Raw genomic sequence first — 10239 nt, 5'->3', positions numbered from 1 at the left:
GTCTGTGGATCAATCATCTTAGTTTCATTAACTAAAAACAAAAGAGTAGTTTATATTATAATCATCATCATCAGTATAGCTGCGGGGCAAAAAACAAAAATAACAATAATATTAATTAATTGTTGACTTTGGAGATATGAGAGACGCTATATCTTCGTGGGGATCACGAAGCAACTTCTTATATAGGAATTGTAATTTGTATATAAAGCATACATGTACTTGTCAATGAGCATCGCGTTACAATTCCTTTCCTCTAGAAAGAGATAGCTATCAGCTATACAAAACTAAACCATGGCCTCCATTCTTCAAGCTTGTACCTTGTTGCTTGCTTTTACAACGATGTTCATGTTCATGGGAGATAGAGCAATAGCTGGAGGAATATTTCGACCCAGTCAGTGGGCTCTTGCCCATGCCACTTTTTATGGTGATGAGACTGCTTCTGCTACCATGGGTATGTTAATTCCTTTATCACTAATTTACGAGCCATTTCAACATTAGTGTTTTATTTTTATCAGCCAAAATGAAATAAAATAAAGGGGGTGTTATCATATTAATCAGCAACTTAATTTTTGGTGAATAACATCTTACTTAATTTGAACCAATGTTATATAGTTAGCATTAATTAACGTGAATTTTTGTTCTTATTACGAAAATGGGTGGACTTAAAGGAGGAGCATGTGGGTACGGGAATTTGTTTCAAAATGGTTATGGGACAGATACAGCGGCATTAAGCTCGACGTTGTTCAACAATGGTTATGCATGCGGGACATGTTACCAGATAAAATGCTACCATTCCAGTGCATGTTACAAAAATGTGCCCTTCACCACGGTCACTGCCACCAACCTCTGCCCTCCAAATTGGGCCGAACCTTCCAATGATGGTGGCTGGTGCAACCCACCTCGAGTGCATTTTGACATGTCCAAACCCGCCTTCATGAAAATCGCGCAATGGAAAGCTGGCATAGTTCCAGTTATGTACCGCAGGTATAATCAAGAAAAAGTAGTTAATAAACTATGAATAACACTCGATTTCTTAGATTTACTTTTAGGAAATGTTGGATGAAACGTGAAATAATGAGAAACAGATAAATAAAGTGAAAAATATGTGTTATTTTGATGAGTAAAAAATAAGAAAAAGAAAATAAAAAAAGTTGCTTATTTTATAAGAGTAAAATAATTCAATTGTTTTAAAATTTTGCTTGTTAAGTTGGTATCGGATTTAATCAAATATGCCTAGGATCTATATTTAATTTGAACTCAAATTTAAAGTTTAACCTTATAGTATTTTTTGCAGTATTAATTATTTTGTTTAATACAAACAACAAGACTGTACAAATATGATTTAAATCACCTGATAGAAATTATTCAAACCACATATAATTTAGTCTGATATTAATTGGTTATCCTAAATTTCTTGTATAAATATTCTTATGTGTCCCTGGTTACACGTGTATTATTATGTGATGATTAATTTATATCAGAGTGCCATGTGTAAGGAAGGGAGGGCTTCGATTCTCTTTCCAAGGAAATGGGTACTGGCTATTGGTGTACGTGATGAATGTTGGAGGAGGAGGAGATATTTCAAGCATGTCTGTGAAAGGAAGCAGAAGTGGATGGATTAGCATGAGCCACAATTGGGGGGCTTCATATCAAGCATTTGCAACTCTAAGAGGCCAAGCTCTTTCTTTCAGGGTTACTTCTTACACCACCAAAGAGACCATTATTGCATGGAATGTTGCTCCTTCCAATTGGAATGTGGGACTAACTTATTCCACAACCGTCAACTTCCACTGAAGAATTCCACAACCTTTGTGGCAACTCCTTTTCGTTGTCTTCTATAAACTATATATATTTAACATTTTCTTTTTAAACCTATTCTATAAGAAACAGTGAGTGATTGTGTCTGCTGCAAATGAATTTTCCATAACCATGGCAGGTGCATGTTGCTAAATGTAAAGAAACTAGCACTTTTTTGTTAGTTTGTCAAGCTTAACCGTATCCATATCCAGTGAAGATCATCTTTCCACAAAGTTGACAAAAAACTGGAACTTTGCTATAAAAGCTACAGTTACGATACTGGCTTTACGTTGTATACGCTTCTTATCGTATATGCTGTGTATTAATTATAAATATTTGTGAATAATCACGAGTTAGTTACATTTTGTAGTGTTTTTATGATCATTTGAAATTAAAAGTAGTTAACAATATTTTAATTGAAATAATTATTATCGTAATTGTCATTCAATACAACGTAGCAAGGAGTTCTTCCTTCAGTTGCCACTTTTCACGATATGCAGTGAGATTGTTTTTTATTCGCTAGCTGAAAATGGCGCTTTTCAAGAATATGAAATTTTGATAATAAATCTAGAGGGATTTAGCCCATGTTTGAAATTTTAAATTGCCATACTAAAATACAATCGTAACTAGCTACAAGTATCTGAAATTTGGTGCACTGGGATAGATAATTTAATTGAACACTTTTTTAATAGGTTATTATCAAGCAAGGATTTATTCATCATAATTTTGAGTGTGAAATTCAATCTCTTGGATTTATTTTCTTAGTATTTTCAGTTTTGGAATGAGAAAAACTGACAAATTAATGGTGCTTACTTATAGATGGCTTAACGTCATATTCGGACCTTCCGGTTTTTCTTTTTCTGTGTTTACTTTTTCGATTATTTTGGTCAATAAATATATTTTTTAAAATTAACTTTTGGTCCAAGTCAGTTTTGTTTTTGTGGGTCAAGGGTCCAAGCCAGCTTATGACGATGTTCAGGCTTAAAGACTAAAATAATATAATTTTAAAAATTAATTATTAAAATAATGTAAAAATTAAAATAATTCTTTGTTTGGGATATTTTTTGGCCACGTCAGGTATAAATTCGTATAAAAGTTAGACGAAACTAATTTTTTTTTTTTATTTAAGCATTTCGTATTAAAGAAAAATGAAACAGTTGGAGTGTTACACGTGACAGTAATTTCATATAATGCCAAGACAAAAAGGGTAAAATATTTGAAATAAAAATTCTCGCCAGACGACACGTGACCCAATCAACGTGTTTCGTCACTGCATAAGACGAAACCATCTTTTCATCTGACGCAGAGACGAAACACGTTGATTGGGCCACGTGTCGTCTCGCAACGGTTACCGACGCTCCCTCTTCATTTGCTCTTCTGCATTTCTCCTCTTCGAAACTGCCATTGTTACCGATTTGGAGCTTCGCTGGGATTTTTCTTTATCATTTTAGAGTGAGTTTTGAGTGAGATTCGTGTTCTATTGCATAAAACTGTCCAGATTGATTAGGTTTGGAGTGATTTGTGGTTATTGTTTGTCTGAAACTTTGAAGACCTTGGGAGAACGGGCTGAACGGAGAAGAGGAGCTCATTGCCGGAGAGTTACCGTGCAGTGACCTTGTTGCCGTCGTTGGGAACCCACTGCCGCCAGAAAACACACCCTTTGCCCCTGCCGCCGTCCGCTGCCCCCTCCCCATCCAGGTTTTTCAATTTCTTTAAAAATTTTAAATTTTATATTTATTAATAATAGTAAAAGGTTGATTAAAATAGGTTATTATAGTAATATTAGATTAAAAATTAGAGTAATAGTAGATTAAAAATTTGTACATATATCAAAATAATCAGAATTTGTATTATTAAATTTTAATAGTAATTTTAAGAAAAAAAATTAGAGTTTGCAATTAGAATAATTATAATTTGAAGTAAAAAATTAAAAAAATTGTAAAAAATAATTAAACATAATAATAAATATTAAAATAAAGTTAAAAATAGAAAAATATAAAATAGTTGTATGGTTGATTAATTATATAAGAAATGATAAATAGAAAAAAGTGTAAAAAAATTATAACATAAATTATGTTTTTTAGATTAAATAACATTTAAGAATATACACTTTAATAAAAGGATTGATTTATGATTAATGAACAGATAATTACAAAAAAAAGGTAAAATTTGAGAGCATTAAAATTAAGCATATACATTTATATTAAAATTATAGTAGCAAAAATTTGAGTTCATTAAATAATTAAAAGAAGAAAATAAATTTAATTATGGTTAATTATGGTTTATGGTTAAAAATATTGGAGTGATATATGATAATTTAAAATAAATAATTAGAATTGTATAAGTTTATTTATGATGAAATAATAAATGTATATATTGAATTTAGATTTTTAAGTGATACTAATAAGATGAGATTAAGTTATTTTAATTAAATAATTTAATTTTGGTAGGAAAAAAGAAATTTAGCTATGTAATTAAATTTATTGGAGTGATATTAAATAGTTTAGAATAAACAATTATATTATGTAATATTATTTATGATTAAATTATAAAAATATTTATTGAGTTGTTAATTTAGATTGATATTAATAAGATGAGATTAAGTAATTTTAATTAAATTATTTAATTTTTAATGAAATAATAACTTTAATTAGGTTATTTAAGTTATTGGAGTCATATTATATAGTTTAGAATAAATAATTATAATTTATTTATGTAATATTATTTATGATGAAATTATAAATTTATTTATTAAAAATTTATTTTAGAGTGTTATTAAATTTCTTGAATATTAAGTTATTTTAATTAAATTTTGTTAATAAAATAAGAATATTAGTTATGCAATATAAATTTTTAGAGTGATACAAATTAGTTAAAATCAATTATTAATCATATAATTTATAATGATTGATAACTAATATAAAAAAATATATATGAGCATTTTTTTATTAGGATTTATGTTATGAATTTATAGAACATGTTATATTTGATATAAACAATTAAACTAACACACATTTATATATAATATTTTTTTAGATGACTTCATCTTCTGGACAGAATAAATTCATTCATCCAGGACCAGATGATCCTTCATTATTGCGTTTACAGAAGATTCACGTGTCTGAACATATTTAGAATGGTCGGGAACATCTTATCTTAAAGGTTAGGAAGAGCCAGTTTATACCAGCTGGTTTTGATGGTGTTCCACAGGAGATCCTTCCACATTTAGAGCTTGCGGGATTTACCGGGATTGCTCACGTGTGTCAATTTCCATTGGACCTCTCGTTGATCACTGCATTAGTAGAGAGATGGAGGACAGAGACACACACTTTTCATTTGCCTCAAGGTGAGTGTACGATCACTCTGCATGATATATCTGTGTTGTTAGGTTTACGGATTGATGGAAGACTTTTGATAGCACCTATTAGAGGTAATTATGCTGATATTGTTGAGGAGAGTCTAGGGATTAGACCATCACGTGTAGATTTTGTTGGTAGCTTCTTGAAGACGAGTTGGCTAGACCAGCATTTTACCCATGTGGCGATGCATGCACAGAATCCTGTACAGATCACCTGATTTGCTAGGGCTTATATGTTGCGGTTGATTGAGGGTTTTATGCTGAACGATCACTCCAGCAGTAGAGTGTCAGTGAGGTACTTACCTTTATTAGAGAATTTTGCTGTTACTGGTGAATATAGTTGGAGGTTTGCAGTATTGTCCGTATTGTATAGAGAAATGTGTATGGCTACCAATATTGATCGGCATGGGATAGGTGGATTACCTGCTTTACTTGTCATGTGGGCATGAGATAGGTTTCCCTTTCTAGCTCCTAATAATCCCCCTCACATACGACTCCATCTTCCATATGCTACCAGGTAATATTATAATTAATTCTTGTTCAACTTTTATTAACATATTTATTGTAATTAAACTGTTTATCATATTTTTGTATGTGGTTGGCAAACTAATGGAATAGGAAAGGGAGGAAGGACATATCTTATTATAGATATGAATTCGACATACTTAATCGTGATGAAGTAAACCTTGATTTGTTAATTCATTATAACTTATAGTCATACTTTAAATTGTTAATCATTTATGAAAACTAACCTTAATATTTGTTCCTTATTTATAGATAATTTGGCAACCATATTCAGTTGATTTGATAAATTCGTTACCTCCTATATGTCGTGAGGGGATAGACTTGTGGAGGGCCATAGTGCCTTTGATATGTTTTCAGGTGTGTGAGTGACACCAACCAGATCGAGTTATGCGTCAATTTGGTATGGTTCAACATATACCTCGTGGCCCATTCCAGCCAGATGCATTACATGACTTGACCTTGCGAGAGAAGGCATCAAAAAATTGGGAAGAGAAGCTTAGGGATGTGTTAGACATATGGGAGAGAAGGAGATCTTGGGTCATTACTAATGACCCCCAGATTGGTCAGCTAAGTTCGAATTCAGAGTATATGTAGTGGTATAGAGCCCACACTAGACGTTGGATGACAAGGGATGCAGTTGTCTCATTCTTGCTTGTAAGTGTAATCATACGTACTTATATGCACTCATTTAAGTTTTGTGTTCTTAAGACGTAATGATGTTGTTTAACATATTCCCTTTCTAACTTGTAGGGTGATGGTCTTGAGAGAGCCCACTATTTGATGACTGATGGCCAGGATTCTTTCACATTTGATGAGATGCGAGACTTGTGTGAGTCTATGCTAGTGTTAAAGAATGATTTGAATCGTATTATGGAGCCTATTTCTTCATCTGACCCTCCGGTACAGAGTGGCAATACTGAGGACCCAGTCATACATGTGAATCAACCTAGCGACCGTAAGGAAGGCAGGGGATTACACCGTAGACACACTGAGGTTCAAGCCACAGAGTGGTCTCTTCCTCCCATACCTGAGCGTCCTGATAGAGTATTCTACGTTCCATCGCAGTTTCCTTTTCACTTACAGCCAGTGAGGCCACCTACATATTTCCACTCATCTCAGGCCACCCAACATCCGCCACAGACCCCTCCATCACCACAAACTGTTATATCCCATGTCCATCATCATTCATCACTCCGACTCTATTTCATCCATCTACACTATCACCACCATCACCAGATCCAGATTTTGTTACTGGTCAATCCTCATACAATATCCTATATAGTCATGGAATTGATTTGAATGCTGACTTCGAATCAGCCTTAGATGTTCCACATCCAGAGGTACGTCGTAACCCATATCGTAGAGCCAGAGATCGACCTAGGGAGTGCATCTTAACACCACATCAACCCCACGAGCCACATGAGGATTGGCCTTGACATTTCTTCCGCCCACTACTTGTATACATGACGTATGCTAGTGTTATATTTCTGTTGTTCGAAATGTTTGTCGCTTTACCTCTTAGTGATATGATATTTAGTACTTTGTTTAAATGCATATACTGCTCGATTTACTATATATGTTCTTAAATGCATAATATTAATGAATATAATAACATACATAATGAACTAACTTCCAAATAAATACAGACAATCTCATATGAAAATAAACCTAATACACCATTCGACGTGAATACGAGAAGCTTCGATATACTACTCGTTAGGCGAAATCAAAGTACATTGACGTCTATTGTGACCAATTTGATGACATTGACTACATCTTGATCTACTTTGTGACTCAATCCAATCCATTTCATTCCTAATTCGAGTTGATTTTGGTCTTCCTTTACTTCTGATTCTCGTCTCATCAGGAACTAACTTCCACTCACTGCGTGTAACCACATTACTATCATTTCCCAAGGGGAACCACTGTGATGAATATGCGTTGACGACATTTTGTATGGAGTAAACATCATCAACATATTGCCAAAAGTCAATACTTACTGATGCACAAGCAGCAATAACATGTGAGCATGAAAATCGATATGCTTGAAATCTCCCACATTTATAGTATTTTCTACACAGAACAACAATCCATTTGTTACTGCCTCTTTGTGTGATAGGATTGAATGCCTCTTCAACTTCAAATCTTGTTCTTTCTATATCATAACATCTCACTTGATGTGATGATGATTCTTCTTGATTTTTCTGCATTTTCTAGAGCAGTTTTGAACAGTACCTCTTACCAGCGTTTAGGTCATTCAAAGCCTCCTCTCCACGCTTTACAAAATATTCAACCAAGCGTCCGTAAGTGCATTTGACAAGAGCAGTTATAGGTAAGTTTCTTGCTCCCTTCAACACCTTGTTTACAGCCTTTGACAAATTCGTAGTCATGTGCCCATGACGACATCCATCATCATCATGACTCAAAGCCCATTTTTCCTTGGAAATGTTGTCAATCCACCTCTATATTTCTGGTGATTCATTGCGAAATCTTCTCAACTTCTCTTCGAATACAATCTTGGTAGGTAAATATGCTGTAAATAACAATTAAGCCACCATTGACAAACAATTAAAATCAAAATAAGTTAAGAGGACAACTTCCAAATAAATAGAGACATTATACCTAATTTCGTCAACTGCTTCTTCAATTCAATGTTCTTGAATCTATGATTGAAATTGCTTGCTATATGAAATAAACATGATATGCATTAGGAGGTTGCCATCCAATATGTGGGTTTGAAACAACACTTTTGATGCTTTGATGCCTATCAAATATTAAACATAATCCTGTCTTGGTTGTTACGTGCACCCGAATGATTGCCAAAAACCATTCCCACGGTGACAAAGTCTCTCCTTCAACAATTGCAAAAGAAAGTGGTAGGACACAATTATTCTCATCTTGTGTCGTTGCAATCTACAGTGTGTGACGATACTTACCATACAAAAATGTTTCATCCACCTGAACAATAGGCTTGCAAAAATTGAATGCTTCCTTGCATTGATGAAAACACCAAAATAATCGCTCAAATACTCTAAATCTGTTGTCCTCCTCATGTCCAATAACAAAAGGCTTCGTTTCAATCTTATAAACAGACCCTGGAGCATGAAATTGCATGTACTCTAACCATCTTGGCAATGTACCATATGATTCATCCCAGTCACCAAATATTCGTACTATCGCCTTTTGTTTCGCCTTCCAAGCTTTCTTGTATGAAATTTTATATCCAAATTGACTTGTCATTCTTTCTTGAATTAAACTTATAGGCAATGATGATTCAAGATTAACCATACGTACAAAACAACAAAACAAAATTGGTTAGTCCCTTTATTGTCAAAACGCTTAACCCCATTTACTTTTTGTGCAGAACTTACCAATGATGCATGAACAAATCAAATCTGAATCTAACTTTGTATGATCTTGAGAAATTGTTGGGTTGAGGCATGTATGCTTACCCCCACTCCTTGTTATTTTCCACTTTGTTGCATTTTTAAGCAATGATGCTCTTATTCTCCAAGGACAACCATTGTTATAGTTTAAACACTTCACATACAACTTTGTTGGCTTTGACTCAACAACAAAATAACTCTGGTATATTTTCATTGCATGTTGTTTTAAGGCAGTTTTAACTTCCTCTTTGGAGTCAAATAATAAACCCACATGTAACGGATCTCCAATAACCCATGAATTGTCAGCACTAATTTCTTCTCCTTCAATATCTTGGTCTGGGTGGTCCCAATTTACATAATTGTAGTGTGGACTTATATTCCAAAAAAGTATTTCACCTACAACTATATATAAACGGATATTATTTATCATTAAAAAAGATAATTAATTTAATCAGTATACTCTATAAATATTACCTCTAACATCCTGTTATTGTAAATTTAAGTTTAAATCAAAATCACCATCTACATCTGTATCCGATGAGCTATCTAACGGAATATGTCCTTCATCAACATCATCATCATCATGATCATCATCACTATTGATTTCATCTTCATAACTGTATAATTCTGCACATCCTTCAAAATACATACACTTATTCAATATGTGTACTCACTAAATATAAAAAAATTTAAATTTTTAATATAATTTATACCTTCTGTAATATTTATATTTCCCATTTCCATAAGGTTAGGCGGCGACATTGATAAGCTTAAGTCCAACCTATTTGACCTAACTCTTGAACTCTCACCAAATGCAATATCCACATATAATTCAATAATAGTTGTAAAACTTTGTTGTTGATACGCACTAATCATACAATCAATGTCTTCATCATCACATATATCCAATGCAGTATATTGTTTAGCACTTGAATCAACCATAAAACGACAAATTATTCTGGATATGAAATGATTTTTATTAAGATTCAACTTGTCATTAATCTTTTTTTTTTTTAAATTCATAAAACTTATTCCTCTTTTTATCTTTATCATTTTTTTGCCACCTTCAAATGTCACACCTTCATTTCTAACATCAATTTTTCCATTCCAATATACAATAATAATAATCTTACTCATCCTGCATTTATAAACAAAAAAAATTATCAATAAACA

At 32.9% G+C, this 10239-nt stretch overlaps 2 protein-coding genes across 2 annotated transcripts; both read left to right on the top strand.

The window, feature by feature from the left end:
- Positions 1–291: 291 nt before the first annotated feature.
- On the top strand, positions 292–1794 carry LOC113869113 (expansin-A7-like). The gene is made up of 3 exons (XM_027505262.1): positions 292–451; positions 669–984; positions 1482–1794. Exons 1-3 carry the CDS (start codon positions 292–294, stop codon positions 1792–1794), a joined length of 789 nt encoding a protein of 262 aa, XP_027361063.1.
- Positions 1795–2987: 1193 nt separating this feature from the next.
- On the top strand, positions 2988–5373 carry LOC113870204. The gene is made up of 4 exons (XM_027506800.1): positions 2988–3004; positions 3348–3495; positions 4933–5143; positions 5186–5373. Exons 1-4 carry the CDS (start codon positions 2988–2990, stop codon positions 5371–5373), a joined length of 564 nt encoding a protein of 187 aa, XP_027362601.1.
- Positions 5374–10239: the final 4866 nt, after the last annotated feature.

Source organism: Abrus precatorius, unplaced genomic scaffold (genome assembly GCF_003935025.1).
Source record: "Abrus precatorius isolate BTA unplaced genomic scaffold, Abrus_2018 Scaffold6, whole genome shotgun sequence".
Classification (NCBI taxonomy): domain Eukaryota; kingdom Viridiplantae; phylum Streptophyta; class Magnoliopsida; order Fabales; family Fabaceae; genus Abrus; species Abrus precatorius.
The sequence above is the reverse complement of the archived record's forward strand: the minus strand, read 5'-3'. Positions and strand labels throughout refer to the sequence as shown.

Coding starts and splice junctions, on each gene's coding strand:
- LOC113870204 (XM_027506800.1), top strand. Junction 3,496..4,932: donor GCTGCCCCCTCCCCATCCAG/GTTTTTCAATTT, acceptor GAACATATTTAG/AATGGTCGGGAACATCTTAT. Junction 5,144..5,185: donor CACTTTTCATTTGCCTCAAG/GTGAGTGTACGA, acceptor CTGTGTTGTTAG/GTTTACGGATTGATGGAAGA.
- LOC113869113 (XM_027505262.1), top strand. CDS start 292: ATGGCCTCCATTCTTCAAGCTTGTACCTTGTTGCTTGCTTTTACAACG. Junction 452..668: donor GACTGCTTCTGCTACCATGG/GTATGTTAATTC, acceptor GTGGACTTAAAG/GAGGAGCATGTGGGTACGGG. Junction 985..1,481: donor GTTCCAGTTATGTACCGCAG/GTATAATCAAGA, acceptor AATTTATATCAG/AGTGCCATGTGTAAGGAAGG.